Source organism: Marmota monax, unplaced genomic scaffold (genome assembly GCF_021218885.2).
Source record: "Marmota monax isolate L192 unplaced genomic scaffold, Marmota_monax_Labrador192_F-V1.1 WCK01_AAM20220418_F8-fsc00014, whole genome shotgun sequence".
Taxonomy (NCBI): Eukaryota; Metazoa; Chordata; class Mammalia; order Rodentia; family Sciuridae; genus Marmota; species Marmota monax.
In genome coordinates, this window is record NW_026695222.1 from 17,400,645 (window position 1) to 17,422,109 (window position 21,465).

Sequence of the window (21,465 nt, forward strand, 5' to 3'; positions counted from 1 at the left end):
GGGTCAGACTGGGCACACACCAGGGTAAGGAGAAAGTGGCTCAAGAGCACACGTCCACACTGGAGACACATTCGTGAAGCTTTATTGCAGCCATTTCCCTCACCCAGCTGAAGGAACCAGTCGGTTCTATTCACAGTCTCAAGGTGACAATGTTCAGGAACTCTAGAGACTAAGCTGTAAAAATCCCTTTTTATACAGAGTCAAGATGTTTCATAAGAAAAATTTAGCCTTGTTAATGGCACATGGTTCTCATAATAAAAACAGTTGCAAACAGCATAAAGTGCAGCTGCCTTACATGTAAGGAAAGAGGCAAAAACAACAACAAACAGATTCAAGTCGTTTCTCAGTCAGCACAATGATACAATATTAGGATTACAAAACTGCAGAGTAAACCACAATGATTTAAAAATAAAAGTGGCAGGAAAAATAAATCTTAGCACAAAAATATTACATTCTTGACGTTGAGGCTGGGCACAGGAGCTGAGACCTCCAGCCGTTTCCCCTGCAGGTTTTACAGGCACCTTGGCTGAGCAGATCCAACCTGGAACCTCCCCTGTGCTTTCAGGAGCCCATGTGTGAACTGTCCCCACCAGGGCACCGTGGTAGGGGTGATGCTGCCACTTTCCACTGTAACCAGGGCATTTGGAACAGTTGGGACCCTGGGCTGTCACCACTTTCCATCCCTCAGTAGGGAATCAAGGGTTGACTATCACTCCCAGGAGAACAGTGGAAAGTGACAGCACAGGTACTTCCTGGCCTGTAGCCTGAGCTCCCCACTCACTCTGGCTGCCCACTGCCACCTTGCTCCAGGCTGCCAGGGAGCATCAGTGTGAAAGAATTCTCTCTGTTCACCGCCCACTTTGGCCCCAACCCCAGACTTTGTTCTTGGTGAACTTCTACACCCTGGGGTAGGGGATCTCCTGGGCACAGGAGCACTGCCTGACCATGATGGTACCCTCTCTACTGTTGGGAACATCAAGTCACAAAGGGGAAGCTGGGACCCACTTGGTAGTCACCAACCTCAGGAAAGGCAGTCTGGTCTGCTCTGAAACCTGTAAAATGCCTGGAGCAAAATGCGAAAACAAAGTTCCAGGTGAGAATAGCCCCAAGGACAGACCCTGTGACGACCTCTGAGCAGCTCAAAAGGCAGATGAGGAGACAAGCTAGAGGGAGACCTCTCCAGGCTGGGCAGTGGTGAGGCCCTAGGAGATGGACGGTGAGAATTCAAAGAAAAACAAGCTGCCGGGTCTGAAGCCACAGCAGACTCCGGTGACCTGGCTGGAAGGATCCTCTGCCTCTGCAGATTCCTGAAAGGGGTTTTTATGCTCCACTGAAGAGGAGGACGGAGTGTGGCTCAGTGGCAGAGTGTATACCTAGCTGCAAGAGGTTCTGGGTTCAATTCCCAGCACCACCAAAAAAAAAAAAAAAGGAAAGACAAAGAGGCCGGAGCCCCAGGTCTGCTCACCAGAGCTGGAGCCGACTCCTGGCCCTGGCCCTGGCCCTGACTCCTGGCCCTGGTCTACTGTTTACCACAGCCGTGCAGCTTGTAGGGGCTACCAGAGTGAGGGCAATGTCTTTCACTGGTAAGTTTAGGTATCATTTGAGAAGCTATCCTCAGTAGAGCAATTTTGGGTTTGAGAGACATCTCTCAGGGGACGGAGATTTTATTTATTTTTAATCATGTCTGTTCATGACACTTTCAACTTCAAAGTTGTGCACTTGTCTGATTTCTAAATTAAAAACAAAAAACAATTACCTGTCATAGGAGTTCAGAGTAGATAGAGTTGTTATTCTAAGAAAATAGACTACTAAAGGAGAAAGTTAATGTTAAAAATAGGCAAAGTAATGCTTTTCATAGCACGTATAGGAAGATTTGCCCAACAGCATTTTTTTTAATAAAAATTACTTACCTTTAGTATGTGTATAAATTCAAAATACAGAATAAAAGCACTAGTTACTAAATTTGTGAAACTATGTGATTAAATCCCCTAAATTGTTTGGGGGAGGGCTTTTTGTAAGTGTCCAATTACAGATTTCATGCCAAGTCATCTTTAAAATTTAAGGCGTTTGGCTGCTCCTGGGAAGTGGGCTGGACTGTGGGCTGAATCCCTGTAATTCCACTCCGGTTTTCGAGGTGTAATAAGTGGGGCTACAACATCACCATCCTATCAGGAAGAGAGAACTGGAATTAAAGAAAATCCAAAGCCTGGTGTAGTGGGGTACACTTGTAATCCCAGTGGCTCAGAAGGCTGAGGCAGGAGAATCGCAAATTCAAAGCCAGCCCCAGCAACTTACCAAGGACCTAAGCAACTTAGTGACAACCTGTCTCAAAATAAAAACACAAATAGGACTGGGGATGTGGCTCAGTGGTTAAGGGCCCTGAGTTCAATCCCTGGCACTAAATAGGGCTGGGGACATAGCTCAGTGATGAAGAGGGGAAGGAAGGAAGGAAGGAAAGAAAGAAAAGCCAGTTTCCATCATTTCATTTCTAAATCTTAGGCATACATATGTCCTTAATGTCCTTGGCTTGCAGGTAGATTGCTTCTGGATATATTTTTTTCTTGGGAAATTCCAAATTATATATGCCCTGTGCTTGGTCAACTTGAAACACTACAGTCCTAAGCAGATAAGGGCCTTCATGGAAAAAAGCCACCAGACCTCTTTTCAAAGACGGGTGGAGGCAGCACACTGCTGCCTGGGTCCAGGCACATCTCCTCTGCACACTTCCACGAAACACAAACTCTATCCTGTTTCCAGGGGAATGAGCAGTTGCACTGGTTTCTTGCTTTTCTCTTGCCTGGTCCCTTCTGAAATAAATGACCTAGGTCTACAAAATGGCAAAAAAAAAAAAAAAAGAGGAAGGACAGTATGTACCTGAACTTGAATTTTTCTCTGTAATCAAAGTTTTTAGCTGGGTGTGGTGGCTACTCAGAAAGCTGAGACAGCAGGATCCCAAGTTGGAGGCCAGCCTGGGCAATACAGCAAGGGCCCATCTCAAAATAAAAGCAAAACACTCCCACCCCCCACCAAAAAATAATAACACCAACAAAAAACCCTCTAACTCTGGCATAGACTCCAATCAACTGAACCCTTCACTCAAAATGAGGTTGGTCTCAAAGTAACACCATGGCCTGAATGCAGAGAGCATAAGCAAGGCCCTCCAAACCAACTGTCTTCATCTGTTCTAGAATGTGTGGGTGGATTCTCTTTGGTTATAGGAAGGTGTACAATCTTTGCGAGTCTCTAGTACACTAGGGACAGGATGCTTGAAGCAGGACACCTGCTCCTCCTCTACTGATCTGCTCTCAGATTCTCTTCTCCTTCCTCCACTCTACCTTCATCTAGGGGCTCTCGTGCTGAGCACCTTCCAGCCTAGGTTTGACCAATGGGAGACTCAGTGGGAGACTGGAGGTGAGAGGACAGCAGAGGCGAGCCATTCCCCCTCTTCTTTCTGGCATGGCAGCAGTGGCCATGACCCATCTAAGCTTCTAGCTTCTGCCAGGGCCCCAGTTCCTGGACCCTTCCTGCTTGCTCTCTGGGTCTTTCCTAGGAGGGGAGCAACTTCTGCTGTAGCATCCCTGTCCTCAGCTCATTCTTTTATCTCTGCCAAAACTTTTGAATTTTATCTTCCACGTTAAATTCCCTCTGTTGAAACTATAATGGATCTGACTTGACAGAGACTTTAATTGACTTGACAGCCATTTAATTGCCATAATGTCACATAGGAAGACCTATCTCGAAATTGGCATTATTTATCTTCAAACTCCCCTCTACTACTTCCATCACACTTCCTTTTTCTAACCATCCTGATTTCAACTCTAGTGAATTTTATAAATGCAAATTTAGAGATGTCACTCTCTCTGATTTGATGGCTCCTGGTTGTTCTGGCTCACAGGACTGCAGAAAGCTCCAGACACCTCACACTTAATCCTCCTCCTCTGGTGCTTTGAGACATGCTCTCTCCCCTCTTCTGGCCCATCCCCATGCTGCCTCTGCCCCCAGCCTTTCCAGAGCAGAATCTTCTCACTCACCCTTCAGATCTCAGTTTCTAAGCCTTTTTTTTTTTTTTAACATTTAATTTTTTTCTTTTTAGATATAGATGGATATAATGCCTTTATTTTGTTTTTTTATTTTTATGTGGTGCTGAGGACCAAAACCAGTGCCTCACGCTTCTTAGGCAAGTGCTTTGCTACTAAGTGCTTTGCTACTAAGCTATAGCTCAGCCCTCTAAGCCCTTCTTTTCTTTTTAATTTTTATTTATTTATTTTTTAGTTTTAGGTGGACACAATATCTTTTATTTTATTTTTAATGTGGTGTTGAGGATTGAACCCAGTGCTCCGTGCATGTCAGGTGAGCACGCTACTGCTTGAACCACCTCCCCAGCCCTAAGCCCTTCTTTATTCAATTTTTTCCAGACCAATGAATTATGGCTAAATCCTCCTCCTTTTTTGTGCTGAGGATCTGCACCAGCCCATGCTGAAGCACTTCCCATGGTACTGCAATTGTTATCTACCTGGATATTGTTATTCCCAAGAGTAAGACCTGTGGGACTAAGTAACTATGTCTGTCTTAGGTACTTGTTATGGTTTGGATATGAGGTGTACCCTGAAAGCTCATGTGTGACACAATGCAGGAGGTAAAATGATCAGTTTTTGAAAGCCATAATCTAACCAGATGATTAATGCATTTGATTAATAATTTGAATGGATTACTGGATAGTAACTGTAGGCAGGTGGGGTGTGGCTGGAGGAAGTGGTCACGGGGGCATGCACCAAGGATCATATATTTTCCCTTGCTCTTCTCTCTCTCTGCTTTACCTCAGATCCAGAGCAATGGAACTGACTGATCATGGACTAAGAGAACTGTGAAACCATGAGCCCAACTAAACTTTTCCTCTTCTAAGGTGTTCTGGTCAGGTATTTTGGTCATAGCAACAAAAAATTGACTGACATGGTGCTGTTCCACCCCTGGTACCTACCAGGGCCTGCCCCCCCCCCCCCCCAAAAAAAAAGTACTCACACTGAGTGAATGAATGTACCTAGATTTAGGGGAGTTATCACCACATAACCACCCTTTCATAGTCCCTTGTCTCTCTGCTTCCAAGTTCTAATCCATCTTTGGCTAGAATTTTCAGTGGTTTAAGTTTTCTTAGCTGCTAGAGTACCTGAGATGGACTGACTTCCTTATTCCCTGGGGCATTGCTCTACAACCACATAAGATAACAAACGCACAAGTAAATAATTCCAGGAACAAGATGGGTCTTGAATACTCTCAATGATTCCATCCCCACTGCACACAGGGAAAAGTCCTCAGCCTATCAAGGGTGCTCCATAATCTAGTCTGTTTTCCTACTTAATCTTGCGCTACTGAACAGTAAGAATCTTCTGCTCTGGTCAGAGGGGTCTCCTTATGCTTCTCTTGGACTGCCAGACACATCCTGCCTGCTACAGCCTAACACATCCAGCTCTGGGGTTGACCAGCTCCTCCCTTCTTCACAGGCTTCCCTGCAGCTCACCTTACCCTTGGAATCTTGGCTGGATGAACTGGTATCATGCCTCTGGCACTAGACAAACTGCTGGCTTACTGAGCTAATCCTCCATGTGGGACCCTGTGTTCTGCTCCTTTAAGCATCCAACACAGGGCAAAAAGACCAACGCTGGTTCTGTGAGGGAGAGAACTAGTCCAGGAAGTAGAGTGCTACTGTCCACCTGCCCACCTAGAGGAGCACGGAAGCGTGCTGGGCGGGCAGTTAAGGGCCCCTCCAGGAGTTTACAAACAGAGTGGACAGTACAGGACCATTATGCCACTGGAGCCTGAAGACAGGCACTGGAAAGCTGAGCTAGTCCCTGAGGTGAAGCTGCAAGTAATCAACACCCTGACTGGACGAATGCCCTGGTATAACTGGACTCAAAGACCCACTTCTTTGAAATCTCTAGCCTATGGTCTTCAAGGCCACCTATCTCTCCTCTAATCTTATCATACAAACCCTAGACAACAGACCGGTAGGCAACCCTTCTCTTAGGGATCCCTCCTGCTGCAGGACCTCTGTTTTCTTTTTATTACTTTAATAAATCCTGTTTCTTTGCTTTCATCTTTCGTGTCCATGGATCTCATTCTTTGAATTTGTGACACAAAGAACCACACTGACCCTTGCATCTCACTACCAATTACATTCAGTCAGTCAACATACACGGAGTGACCACTCTCTCTGTGCTGGTCGCCTCCTCCATGTCAGTCAATTTTAACAACATTCTCTATAGGGTTGGCAACTGTACCTTGGTTCTTCCATCTCTCTATTCTCATTCTAGAAAATATAAAAAGTTTATTGGCATACCAAATTAACCACGTTGGGAACCCTGAGCTTGAAATAGCAAGTTAAAAAACCTGTTATTGAGCAAGGGGTAGAGCTTAGAAATAGAATTCTTGCCAAGTACACTTGAGGCTCTGGGTTTGGTCCCCAGTATTGTCAAAAAAAACAATAAAACAAGTTATCAATTTTATGTGGCCTTAAACAAGTTAACTACTCAGCTGTAGAAACCTTTAAAAGATGGGGACACTATGACTCATCTGCCAGGGTCATTGGGAGGCCTGGATAAGACAACTAGTGAGACTATTATAAAGCACTATTCACAGGGCTGGGGATGTAGCTCGGAGGTAAAGTGCCCCTAAGTTCAAGTCCCAGTACGAAAAAAAAAGCCCACAACTTTTCAGTAGATGGAAAAGATTCCTATAACTTTCCTTAAAAATTAAAGAATATAAAAAAAAATAAAAGTAAAAATTTAAAGAATATGCCAAGTATGTCAATAAGGTCATGTACCTTTGGCTTGCTGAAGTTGTTGATTAAACACCAATGAACGAAAAGTTGTCGTGCAGCAAACAAACTCTTTTCATCTTTCTTCTTACAATACACCCGAATCACCTGCTCTGCAAATTTCTCTGGTAGAAGCTGTGAAACCTATTTAAGAGAGAAAAGATTTCACTGTCACCTTGAACTCATAAATTAGATGTGTCAGCTGTTCCCCAGGTGCTTGAGCATCCCCCCACAACATCCCCCACACTGGGGACTGAACTCATGGCCTTGTGCGTGCCAGGCAGGTACTCTGCCACTCAGCTATACCCCCAGCCCATTTTATTTTGAGACAGGGTCTCACTAAACTGCTCAGGCTGGTCTCAAATTTGTGATCCTTCTGCCCCAACATCCCAAGACTGGGATTATAGGTATATACCACCATCTCTGGCCTGAGCACTGTTTTTGAGGTTTATTAAAAGTACTATATATCGGGGCTGGGGATGTGGCTCAAGAGGTAGCATGCTCGCCTGGCATGCACAGGGCGCTGGGTTCAATCCTCAGCACCACATAAAAGTAAAATAAAGATGCTGTGTCCACCTAGAACTAAAAAATAAATATAAAAAGTACTATATCACTTTGCAATTTTTTTTTTTTAATATTTATTTTTTAGTTTTCGGCGGACACAACATCTTTCTTTGTATGTGGTGCTGAGGATCGAACCCGGGCTGCACACATGCCAGGCGAGCGCGCTACCGCTTGAGCCACATCCCCAGCCCTCACTTTGCAATTTTATCCCAGTTGTAATCCAAAGAAAAATTTAAGCTGAGACTCCAACCATGCAGCATCCATCTCCCACCAGAATCATCACTTGACCTTTAAACAAAACACTGCATTATCACTGATGTTTAGCAAACAGGAAAAGCTATTGTTAAGATGGTCTCATCTAGATATGCTTTTAAAAAAAAAAATAGTTTTAGTTGCTGATGGACTCAATACCTTTATTTTATTTACTTACATGTGGTGCTGAGGATTGAACCCAGTGCCTCACACATGCTGGATGAGTGCTCTACCACTGAGCTACGACCCTAGCCCTAAAGATAGACTTTAATAATAAAGATAAACTAGGCTGGGGTTGTGGCTCAGTGGTAGAACATTTGCCTAACATGCATGAGGCACTGGGTTCAATCCTCAGCACCACATAAAAATAAAATAAAGATATTGTGTCCACCTAAAAACTAAAGAATAAATATTTAGCATGGACTTTAGAATCTTACCTGCATGTAAAATGCAATTTTACTATAAAGGTTTGCCAAATGTGTACCACTATAATGGTATTTATTTTACATAAGTAGTTACCTGACTTTTATCTATACTGACGGTTCTGCTGAGGTCACTCTTACAATAGAAGCGAACATGATCAATTGGATTCTTGTCTTTCATCCCATAATCCATGTTGATAACCTTAAAGCAATAAGTAATCACATAATCATAAGAATTGAATTTATGATCATTGTAAGAAATAGATCAGAGTCCTCTGGGGGTTCAGAAGTAAGAATACTAGTAAGTTGCCATATGGTAGAATAAAAATAACTTTAGTGCATGACCAGCTACAGGAACTTGGTTTAAAAACTTGGGGGAAGGAGGAAATATATCTGCATGTTCAACATATTATAAAGTTATTCTACTATGTGATAAGACACTGGTAGACACTAGATACATCACATTTTTTATACAATCCCAGCCACCACAGACCATGTGGCCTAGACTGAAATTGAACAAACAATTAAAAAGTTACAAAGCAACCACATCTGTTATATGAGCTACCAAGAAAAGCAAAGGATGCTTTGAATCTTTCTAACAGTAGACCTAAGGTATAAGGTAGCCTGGATGCTACCAAATGACTGGAAATGTTTTACTGGGAAAGTGGCTTTACTCAGAGGGCAGTATTGAACCAGGCCTACCATGGTAGGAAGATATTTCTAGGAAGAACAAACAACTCCAAAGCTGCAGGGCCACAAACTTCCTGATGAATTTAGCACCAAAGTTATTGTTGATCTTGGCAAGAGTAGTTGTAGTATAATAATGGCGACAGAAGAAAGATTTAGGAATAAGTGAGAAAATAAAAAATAAATGAAGACAACTCTTAGATGTCTGGCTGTTAAACAGAGCCAAAAAATACAGGTTGAGCACCCCTAATTGGAAAACCCAAAATCTGAAATTTTTTGAGTACTGACACGAAATTCACATTTTTGGATTTTGAAACATTTTGAAATTCAGATTTTTGGATTAGAATGCTAATAAATGCAGTAAACTCTTTGCAAATATTTCCAAATCTGAAAAATTTTGAAACCTGAAACACTTCAGGTTTTCAAGAATTTTAAATAAAGAGTATTCAACCTGCACCTGGAAAAGGATTTGGGACCCTCAGAAAGGTAAGGAGAGGGGGCTGGGGTTGTGGCTCAGCAGTAGAGTGCTTGCCTAGCACAGGTGAGGCTCTGGGTTCAATCCTCAGCACCACATAAAAAAAAATACATAAATTAAAGATATTGTACCAACTACAACTAAAAAATAAATATAAAAGAAAGAAAGAAAGAAAGAAAAAGGTAAGGAGCGACAACTTTCAAGAATTTTACCCTGAAGGGCAGGAGAGGGATTAAAAGGAGTGTGGTATTTGGAATTTTCTTAAGATCAAAGACTGTCTAACTTCTGATGGGAAAGTCCAAAGGAGGCAAGAGAGAAGTGAATAGGTTCCACAAGAAGTGATGCACTGTGGAGGCTCTCCAGCTGCTCTGCTGGATGTGGTGGCACCAGCCCCATGAGGTTCCTAGATTTTCATTTTTAATTTATACAAGGTCTCACTATGTTCCCTAGCCTGGCCTCAAACTTCTGAGCTCAAGTGATCCTACTACATCTTGAGTAGCTGGGACTACAGACACAAACCACCACACCCCATAAGACTTTTAACAATTTAAAGTCAATTAACATTGAATACGATAAAAAATTTAGTTTTTCAGTTGCAGCAGCCATACTTTTAAGGGCTCAATAGCCAGCAGAGACAGGAAGCAGAGATGCAGAACACTTCTGTCATTACATGAAGTTCTGTTGGGCAGTGCTACTCTAGAACTAAGTAGAAAGCTTACCTCCTAAATCACTAATAAGGAAGACATTTCCACACTGTAATAGAGGTAAAGCTAAATAGAACTGCAGGTGGAAGCAGGCTTGCTTATTTAGTAATGCAAGATGAGGGAGCTCTGACTAAATGGCTTATATGTACTTTCTCTGAAATAAGGATCAAGGTTGGGTTATATACTAAGGGTGAATACACTTGGGATTGGGGAGCATGGGTGGAACTCTGAGAGGAGTAAAGACCATTTGAAATAGTCATTATGGAGACTACAGACTGCACTAAGCCTGCAAAAAGTACAGAGGTTGTGACCTTGCACTTACAGCAGTGTAGTGAATGTCTCCAGCAGCATGTGTGTGCCAGGTACAGGTAGGGAGACATTTAGATTCAATTCAGGTTGTTAGGCTATTACGTTATTCAGCCTTTTGCTAGGTAAAGAAGTTGAAGGAGACTGTAGAAATCAACCAACTTAACAAATCACAAAATCCAAGTTACACTGGAGGAAAAAGAGAGAAAACTGACAAGCTGTCAGTACAAGATGAGAGGAGGCCCTGATGAGCGAAGAATAAGCAAATGGAGAGGAAAGGGGTTTGTGGGCAAAACACAGTGATTTTATAGAGAGGGTAGTTTTGGTGAAGTGTTGGTGAAGTTCAAAATATAATCTGCTAGAAGTGAAGTAGGTGAGGTCTCTGAGGACAAAATGGAGAGACCGAAGAGCTGGCTCCACGCAGAGCAAGAGGCCGCCCAGGACAGTGGCAGAGACGCAGGAGAGGAAGACCCTGAGCTGCGCCAACAGTGTCAACTGAGGAGAAAACAGATGGCTGGTGCAAGAGGATCACACCTTTAGGACGGATTCCTGGAGTGGGATTTCTGGGTCAATTCTAATACCAGAAAGGCTTTCCGACTTGGTGTTTTGTACCAGTTTACCCTTCTACATTCACATACTTCTATTATCCCAGAATTTTTTATCACTTTTTGTTTTCACAAGTCTGAAGTTAAAAAATAAATGTTCACTGCTGCATCAACTTATTTGATTATTGGTAAGGTTAAGTCTAACAGCCATGTGTACATCTTCTCCTATGTGTGGGCCCTTTAAGTATCTCTGGTCCTACATCCATCTGGACACCGCACTTTGAGAGAAAAACCAGATGGGAAGTTGAGGGACGATGAGGATTGCCCACTGCACTAAGGACAAGACAGTCCCTCGAGGAAAGCAGTGAGGGCAGGGCAGGCAGGCAAGAGCCCAGGGAAGACGTTCTGGCAAGTGAAGTCTTTCAGAGTCTGAGGAAGTCAAAATAAGAGATCCCTTTATTTCTAGTGGAACTTCCTCTAGATAAACAGGAAACTGCAGCTTGACCTAAAGATCCCAGGCACTTCACTATGAGCCAGATGAACAGACAGTGGGCTCATGGACCACTCATTTACTCATCTTATCCTTTGCCAAAAAGAATGACATGGATAGATTGCCCTTCACTTAAGGATTTGCCAGCAGGAAAGTAACAGAGGAGAGGCTTAGGGAAAAATAAATAAAGGAAACACTGTCCTCGAATTTCAGAGGAGCAGAACTTTAAAAAGCATTTCCTATAGAAAAAATAACATAAGAAAGCTATTTGGCCTTCTCATCAGATACAAGAAGATACTGTGGCCTCTATGAAAATAAGAATTAAAAAAACTAAACTTTTTCCTTTGCGTATTTATGTAGGCAATTTCAAAAACTAATTGGCATGTTGTACTTCTGTGATCAAAGAAATTTTTTAAATCAATATACACAGTGTTCTATTAATCACATGACAATTATATTAAAAATACTGATAAAACAGCACAAAGAAAAATTTATTTATTTATTTATTTATTTATTTTTTTAAATTTGAATATTTATTATTTTTTAGTTTTCGGAGGACACAACATCTTTGTTTGTATGTGGTGCTGAGGATCGAACCCAGGCCGCACGCATGCCAGGCGAGCGTGCTACCGCTTGAGCTACATCCCCAGCCCACAAAGAAAAATTTAAAACCAGTAAATAATGTTGGTTCTGAGACCACAGGTGATTCTCTTCCTTCCTTCTTTCTGTATTTTTCCAAGTTTTTACAACGAACATGTACTAATTTTATAATGTGGGGGAATTGTGCCTTTAAAAAAAAATTCTTCATTTAGACTATTTGGCCAATTACTTACATCCACTATGAAATCTTCAGCCTTCATTTCAGCCTCCAGGAATATACCATCAGGTTTAGCATCAGCAACCTTTTTTGGAAGGTGTTCATAGTCTTTCTAGAAAAGATGAGATTACCATGTTAGAAATCCAGTTTTGCATCATTTAGTACTTGTGCCACAAACAAGTTCCTTTTCTCTGGGTGCAATGGTGCAAGCCTGTAATCCAAGCAACTCAAGAGGCTGAGGCAGGAGGATGACAAGTTCAAGGCCAGCTCAGCAAATTAGTGAGGCACTAGGGAATTTAGCAAGACCCTGTCTCAAAATAAAAAATAAAAAGGGCTGAGAATGTAGCTCAGTGGTAAAACATCCTGGATTCAATCCCCGGTACCAAAGCAAACAAGCAAACAAATAAACAAGGTTCCCTCTCTAAAAATGACATTCCATACCAAGTGTAGGGGCACATGTCTATAATCCCAGTGACTGGAGAAGTTGAGACAAGAGGATCACAAGTTTGAGGCCTAGTCTAGGCAACTTGGTAAGACTTGATCTTAAAATGAAAAAATAAGGCCGGACACAATGGTGCATGCCTGTAATCCCAGCGGCTTGGGAGGCTGAGGCAGGAGGATCACGAGTTCAAAGCCAGCCTCAGCAATGGGGAGGTGCTAAGCAACTAAGTGAGACCCTGGCTCTAAATAGAATACAAAATAGGGCTGGGGATGTGGCTCAGTGGTCCAATGCCCCTGAGTTCAATCCCCGGTTACCCTCCACCCCTAGGAAGAAAAAAAAAAAAAAAAAGGCTAAGGATCTAGCTCAGTGGTAGAGTGCCCCTGGGTTCAATCCCCAGTACTGAAAGGGGAAAATAGCAACAAAAAGTTACTTCATTAAGAAAAATGTTTAGAGTTGGGCAGGGTTCATGCCTGTAATCCCAGTAGTTCAGGAGACTGAGGCAGGAGGATTGCCAAATTCAAAGGCCAGCCTCAAGCAATTTAACAAGGACCTAACCAACTTAGTGGGATGCTGTCTCTAAATAAATAAATAAAGGGCTGAAGATAGGGCCCTGATTTTAATCTCTGGTACCAAAAAAAAAAAAAAAAGTTAGTGCTATCCCTAACAATTATAGAATTATAGCTCTTACCAATGCTGTCCTATTAAAAAAATATAACAATTTTCATAACAAAACTTCACATTTAAAAAAAAAAATATGACACTAACCTCTTAGTCAAACAAGGGGAAATAAAATCTAACCCAAGAAATGACTATGAGGTAGGGCACGGTTTTCAGTTGACTCATGTATGGCTTTCTGGCAAACAAACAAAAAAAAAACCTTACTAAACTGGAGGTGAAAACAGACATTTGAACTAAAGGAGAAGGCGAGAGCAATTACCTCTCCCCAGGAAACTGCTTACTGAAGTAAAAAATATGACCTCTCCAAGTTCACTGTTTATGTTATCAGTAAAGTCAACAGCAGGCTGTTATTAGTAATTAAGTTTTTTTTCAAGTTGTAGATGGACACAATAGCTTTACTTTATTAATTGATCAATTTATTTATTTATGCAGTGCTGAGGATCGAACCCAATGCCTCATGCATGCAAGGCAAGCTCTCAACCACTGAGCTACAACCCCAGACCAGTAATTAAGTTTTGTAGGGAGACAAAAATCATAAAAAAATTTTTGACGGATGGACATTAATACCCCCCAGCCCTGGCACTGTTTTAAGGGTCAACAGATATATTCCCTTATGTTCATTTTTCTGTGCTTGGATCTAGTCAAAATCTGAGGACCCCCGTCTTCCTGGATGAGAGAGAGAAGGTTTGCAGTCAGGCCTGGCTTTGAATCCTTGTTGACTGGTGCACATGAGCCAGTTATTAACCTTAGCCAAGACTCAGTTTCCCATACAGGACAAAGGCCTAAGAATACTATGTTGCTGTGAAGACTAAATGAGAATAAATACAAAGAGCTTAGTACCGAGCACGGGTATTTTTTTATTTTTAAAAAATATTTATTTGAGGCTGGGGTTGTGGCTCAGTGGTATAATACTCGCTTTGCATGTGTGAGACCTTGAGTTTGATCCTCAGCACCACATAAAGATAAATAAATAAATTGTGTCCATCTACAACAGAAAAAAAAATTATTTTTCAGTTGTAGATGGACACAAGACCTTTATTTTATTTATTTATTTTTATGTGGTGCTGAGGATCAAACCCAGGGCCTCACATGTGCTAGACGAGCGCTCTATCGCTAAGCCACAACCCAGCACCTTCCTGCGGCACTGGTATTTTGACTGATTAATGGTTTCCTCTTGGAGGACCGAGAGTGCAATAACTTTTCACCAACGGGAAGATGCTTGATAATTCAACTTACCCTTTCAATCTTCCTTGCTTCTCCTGGCTGGGTCTCACCCACATACTTGTATAGATTACGGTATTCAATATTTTTTAAAACCTTTTGTGCTGCATCCAATTTGGGATCAGAAGAGTATAAAATCTCCAGAAAAACGTTATCTGCAAATGTGATGAAACTGCAGTCATATTAAAATGAAAGAGCAAGGGCTGGGGATGTGGCTCAAGCGGTAGCGCGCTCGCCTGGCATGCGTGCGGCCCAGGTTCCATCCTCAGCACCACATACAAAGATGTTGTGTCTGCTGAAAACTAAAAAATAAATATTAAAATTCTCTCTCTCTTTAAAAAATAAATAAAATAAAATGAAAGAGCAAGATTTAAAGACATGTCTACCGCTCTACTCCTGAAATGGTTTCAAGAAGCAATTCACAAATGTAGGCACATTAGGACTCTAGCAATGTACTTAAAAAAAAAAAGAAAAATGTTCCAGTTCGTGTTTTCTCTCATAGGATGGGAACTACAGAGAAAAAAAAAGGTGTGTGTGTGTGTGTGTGTAAATCCCATAAAAATAGAAGGGAGGCCAGTAGAGAGAGAGTGTTGGGGGAGAAGAACTGGGGAATGAAATTGACCAAATTATAGTTATAATGTGCACATGTGTGGATTTGAATCCTAATGTTACATATAATTATAATGTACCAATAAAACCTGTAAAAAAATGTTCCAGTTGAAGACTTGGATTTACTTCAAGGTGATCCAGTGCATGGGAAGGAGAGAGATAAAATAAGATGGCACTAGAGTTGACTGATGCCTGTCAAGCTTGGGAATGGGTACACAAAGTAGATTGATTTATTGTTGTTAGGCTTATTTACAAAAGATAATTATCCCTATATATACACAAATAAAATTACATCTAGGATCTGCTTCAAAATAGTCTCATAATTTTTATGGGAGTGGGTAGATATGGTGGATAAAAGTAAAATTGTTTTGATAACTGTTGAGGCTAAGTGATGAATACACAGAATTTTGAAAATTTCCTTCATTAAAAGTTTTTTTTTAATGTTTTTTAAAAAAATATGGACACAATATCTTTACTTTTTTATTTCCTTTATTTTTATGTGGTGCTGAGGATCGAATCCAGTGCCTCACACATTCGAGGCAAGTGCTCTGCTGCTGAGCTATAACCCCAGCCCTGCTTTTTTTTTTTTTTTTTATATAATGGAGAATTTTTAAAAATATTTATTTTTTAGTTGTAATTGGACACAATATCTTTATTGTATTTATTTTATTTTATCTTTTATATGGTGCTAAGGATCAAACCCAGGGCCTCGAACATGCTAGAAGAGCGATCTACCACTGAGCCACAATCCCAGTCCCCATTAAAAGTTTTTAGCCAGGCCGAGTGCAGTGGTGCATGCCTATAATACCAGTGGCTTGGAAGGTTGAGGCAGGAGGATTGCCAAGTTCAAAGCCAGCCTCAACAACTGAGTGAGGTCCTGAGCAACTTAGCAAGACCCTGTCTTAAAATAAAAAATATAAAGGGCTCAGGATGTAGCTCAGTGGTAATGCATCCCTAGGTTCAGTCCACAATACTATATACACACATACACACACACACACACACACACACACACACACACTCAGAACAAGAAACTCAATACTGATATAAAAGCATTATCTAACATATAATCTACATTTAAATTTGTTTACTTGTCTCAGTAATTTAACTTAAGGATTTTTGTTGGATAGAGAAATCAATCAAGTATAAGGATAATATTAGGGGGTCATGCTTTTTATGGATTCTCTTAATCTGGAACTAGATTTGTTTATCAAAATGTTGACATTTAGAAAAGTTCAGGTAGTTGTATTATAAAGTATTCTGTTACCATGAATGGTTATGCTAAATTTTATCAGTCAGTAAATGTAGTAATCTTCAGATTTTTCTAGTAATTTCTTCTTCTTCCCTCCCTCCTTCCCCCTTCCTTTCTCTCTCTTTTTTTTATGGTGCTGGGATTGAAGCCAGGGCCTCTAATGTGCTATGCAAGTGCTCTACTAAGTTACACCCCAAGCCCCAGTAATTCATTTTTACCATATTTTACAGAAAGTATCAATCTACAAGGGGTTAGAAACTTTAAAAATTGGTTCTTCAAAGACAGTTTGAGAAGATCTGGTTCAGTTTTGTTCTGGTGGTGGGCTGCAAACAGAATCTATGCATGTTGGAACAGTAGGACCTTGGGAAGCACCTCTGGACAAGCAGCAGCTTTTGTTTTGTTTTGTTTGTTTTCCTATTTTGGTGCTGGGGATTGAACCCAGGGATGTTCTACCATTGAGCTACATCCCAACCCTTTTTATTTTTAATTTTGAGACAGGGTCTTACTGAGTTGCCAAGGTTGGCCTCAAACTTGTGATCCTCCTGCCTTAGCCTCCTTAGTGGCTGGGATTAGAGGCAAAAGCCAGATCTGTTTCTTAGGCCACTTGGCTTCTGTTGTTTTTGTCCATTTTCAGAAATTCTCATCTTTCTACTGATTCTACTGATGGCTTTCTAGTTGTATTTTTAGTTGAACAGAGTCAATTTTGTGACTTGCAACCAAGAACTCTAGATTGAGACAGGAGGACCGCAACTTCAAAGCTAGCCTTGACAACTTAGTGAGGCCTACTTTTTTGCTTTATTGATCTTTATTTCCCAATCTACACTTCCCAAGCTTAAAAAACTAGCTGCCACATCTTCACCTATTTTCTCTCACCCTAAGCTGCAGATATTGTTTCTGCCAAAGTATGGAGAGATATTCCTATCATCCCATGTTTTAGAATGAAAATAATGTTGAAAGTTTTTTAGTAGTCTAGTTTTGTTATAAACTAAATAATAATGAATTTTGAATACTTACTTTCCAAGTATATATTAGGAACTCTGCCTCATTAAAGCATCACTACAGAACTATATGCTAGATAGATAATATATATCCCCGCTTCATATTCAAGATTGAACCCAGTGCCTTATGCATGCTAGGCAAGCACTCTACCATTGAGTTACATCCCCAGCTGTATACTTTCTTTTTATACATGAGGAAACTAAGGTTCAGAGAGGTTAAATCACTTTACTGTGGTTGCCTTGTTACTAAAAGGCAGAGATAAAACTCAAATCTAAGAATATATAATCATATAGGAGGGCAAAATATATTTGAACATTTGGAAAATAACCCATTTGCAACCCAGGGACAGCTTACACTATCTAGGAGATGGGCCATCTATGTTATCTTCTAGTTCTTACCTGTTAGCTTAGTGAAGGCTTCCATGTCATCAATTGCTGTAGAAATGTGGTATTTTTTTCCTTGAGCACCTGTAATCTCTATGTAGGGGTCAGCTTTGAGGAGAGCATCTGTAATCCTAAAGTAGATTGTGTGAAAATTACTTAGAAAGCTTTGAATACTTGCTTTATGCCTCATTGAAGGGTATCTTTCTAATTTAGAAAAATAAAATCTTGAAGTACAGTGTTCTAAAGATACCTGGTTCTTTTTTGTTGTTTAATAACTTTATTTTATTTGTTCATTCTTTTTTTTAGGTAGTGCTGAGGATCAAACCCAGGGCCTCACACGTGCTAGGCAAGTGCTCTACCACTGAGCCACAATCCCAGCCCCAACAACTGGTTCTTGATTAGGGTTTTGGGTACCACTATCTTATTTAACTTTTCTAATAAAAAGACAGGCATAATCAGCTCCAATTTTACAGACACAGAAATAATGTAATTTTCCTTTAAGCAAGCCAGGAAGAAGCAGTGCCAGGCTTTGAACTCAGATCTCTCAGGCTCTCTTGATTAAAAAACAAACTTTTATTTAAGTATCAATCACACTAACATGATAAAGAATATGTAAAAAACAGAGGTAAAGATAAATTTCTATGGGTTAAAACACTCAATTTTTTTGTGTGCTGGGGATTAGAACCAGGGCCTTGTACATGCTAGGCAAGCACTCTATCAACTGAACTATACCCCAGCCCCCAATTTTTGATTGGGGTCAGAACTCACGGGCGAGTCATGTACAGACTTTGCTATGGTTTTGAGTGAATCAGGGAAAAAGAGATGAAATTCCTATTGGTTTTACTATATGTATTAATTAAAAAAAAAATTTTTTTTTTTTTAGTTGTCAACGGACCTTTATTTTTATTTATTTATATGTGGTGCTAAGAATTGAACCCAGTGCCTCACATATGCTAGGCAAGCGCTCTACCACTGAGTCCCAACCCCAGCCCAATATGCTATTAATTTTGATAAATGTTTGACAGCACAAGGACAGACATCACTCTTACTTCTTCTTCTTTTTTTTTTTTTTAAAGAGAAAAAGAGAAAGAACTTTTTTTTTTAATATTTATTTTTCAGTTTTAGCGGACACAACACCTTTATTTGTATGTGGTACTGAGGATCGAACCCAGTGCCACACGCATGACAGGCGAGCATGCTACTGCCTGAGCCACATCCCCAGCCCCCACTCTTCTTAAAATTAACTTTTGTTATTAATCTCACAATAATGTCAGTTGTTCATGTCCTGCTTCCTATTACCTTGGTGACTAAACCTCGTGTGTAAATTAATGGGGCAGAGGTCCACTGCAGCACTGCCTCTTCATGTCTAGCCTGGGCCAGCTCTACTTTCCTTCCTCCATCTACACCCCATACACATTTTTCTACTCTTCCTCCAACTAAGTTTACGCTAGATTTTGTTTGTTTAAGGAAATCACTTCAGATTTACTCACTTAAAAATTCACTTGATTTTATCTGGAAATCTCAACTGGCAAAGCACCATGGAGAATTTTGTAGGGAAGTAACAATTAAATTTCTTACATTGTATCAATGATGTTGCTAACTTTGTGTTGATAGGCTTTGTGGTGTAACCGATTCCGTGTGTGGAACATATCATATAGATTCCCAGCCTCCTGCAGGAAAACACAAAACAAATATTAGTGTAGAATCAGATTATGTTAATCTTGTTAGTAGATAAGTATATAAGACAGGGAAATAGGATGATGCTAGACAAGAACATGTGTGCAGCTATTTCATCAAAATCCCTAAGTCCAGTTAAAAAAAGGGGGGGGGGGTAAAAAAGCAGATGCAGTGGTGCACATCTGTAGTCTCAGCAAATTTGGAGGCTGAGGAAGGAGGACTGCAAGTTAAAAACCAGCCTCAGCAACTTAATAGACCCTGTCTCAAAATAAAAATAAAAAGGACTAGGGAATGGATGGATGGATGTAGCTCAGTGATAAAAATGTCCTTGGGTTCAACCCCCAGTATCAAAAGCTATTTATTGGTATGTAATTTTCATTCATTTTTAAAAAATTTTTGCTTTTAGTTGTAAAGTGAATCTAATACCTTTATTTTATTTTTTATGTGAAGCTGAGGATCGAACACAGTGCCTCACATGTGCCAGGAGAGTGCTCTACCACTGAGCCACAGACCCAGCCCTGAAACTTTCATTCCTAGTAAATAAAAATATATTGTGAGTTCTAATTCTGTGACAGGTTCTGTTTTTTGATTTTGTTTTGGTACTGGGGATTCAACCCAGGGCCTCATCATGCTAAGCACATTCTTTACCACTAAGCTACACCTCCAGCCCACAGGTTGTTCTAGACATTTTAAGTATATGCTTTAATCCTAATAACTCTAGGAAATAGGTATTAATATTCTTAAGTTCTTCATTTTTTTTTGGGGGGGGGGTGGTACCAGGGATTGAACTCAGGGCGCTCAGCCACTAAGCCACATCCCCAGCCCTATTTTGTATTTTATTTTGGGACAGGATCTCACTGAGTTGCTTAGCACCTTGCTGTTGCTGAGGCTGGCTTTGAACTCACGATCCTCCTGTCTCAGCCTCCCAAGCCACTGGGATAACAGATGTGTGCCACTGTGCCTGGCTAAGTTCTTAAAACCTTTCTGTCATACCATACCACTCTTTTGTTACAAGACTGTCATCTAGAAGGGACCCAATGGGGTTGAAATGCCAGTTTGACCACTTATTAATGTATTCCTTCTCAGTGCCTCAATTTGCTACTTGCTAAGTGATGGTATGGTTTAATATGGGTTGTCCCCACCAAAATTCATGCTAAAAGTATGCCCCAAGTAACAGTGTTATGAGGTAGTGGGACCTTTAAGAGGTAACTAGGTTACGGGGGCTCCACACTCATGAAAGGATGATTATTGTTGTTTCTGTGAGAGTGGGTTAGGAGAATGGTGATTACAAAGTGAGCCTGGCACTTCCTCTCACTCTCTTTAGCACATACCTGCCTGTCCTGGTTTTCTACCATGCCTGGAGCAGCACATAATCCTTAACAGAAACTGAAAAGATGCCAGTGCCATGTTCTTAGTCCGCCAGAACTGTGAACTAAATAAACCTCTTTTCTTTATAAAATAGCTACCCTCATGTATTTTGTTATAGCAACGAAAAAGAGACTAAAGCCAGGCACAGTGGTGCACACCTGCAATCCCACTTGGGAGCCTGAGGCAAGAAGATCAAAAGTTCAAAGTCAGCCTCTGCAATTTAGCGAGGCCCTAAGCAATATAGTGTGACCCTGTCTCAAATTAAAAAATGAAAAAGACTGGGGTTGTGACTCGTGGTTAAGCATCCCTGGTTTAATCCTCAGTACCAAAAAATAAATAAAGAAAAGAAAGAAGAGACTAAAACAAATGGGATAATAATAACATCTTTCTCTTAGGCTTCTTAAGGACTGAGCTGATCATCTAAAGCACTTGAAACAGTGCTTTAAGCCAACACAGGTACATCAAGTGCTGAAATTAACTTTATCATTATTATCTACCAATTATTTTTTAAAAATATTCATTCTTTAGTTGTAGGTGGACACAATACCTTTATTTAATTTTTATATGGTGCTGGGGATCGAACTCAGTGCCTCAACATGCTAGGCGAGCGCTTTTCCTCTGAGCCACAAACCCAGCCCCATCTAACAATTATTTTAAAAGTAAAAAGAGCCTCTGGGTATTTGCAAATGTTAAACATTTAGTAAAGAGATTGATGGTTTACCAATTATTCCAAATTGTTGAGTAGTTATTTTTAGATTTCAGA

At 40.7% G+C, this 21,465-nt stretch overlaps 1 protein-coding gene across 1 annotated transcript in view; it reads right to left on the bottom strand.

Annotated features, from left to right (window-relative positions):
- Positions 1 to 66: 66 nt before the first annotated feature.
- The window catches only part of Samhd1 (SAM and HD domain containing deoxynucleoside triphosphate triphosphohydrolase 1), a 49,430-nt gene continuing 28,031 nt past the window's right edge, over positions 67 to 21,465 (bottom strand). The window contains 8 exon segments of the mRNA XM_046433343.2: positions 67 to 2,057; positions 2,059 to 2,165; positions 6,818 to 6,955; positions 8,147 to 8,251; positions 12,090 to 12,185; positions 14,430 to 14,569; positions 17,673 to 17,788; positions 19,236 to 19,327. Of these exon segments, the coding sequence (XP_046289299.2) occupies positions 2,036 to 2,057; positions 2,059 to 2,165; positions 6,818 to 6,955; positions 8,147 to 8,251; positions 12,090 to 12,185; positions 14,430 to 14,569; positions 17,673 to 17,788; positions 19,236 to 19,327 (816 nt within the window). The 3' untranslated portion in view covers positions 67 to 2,035.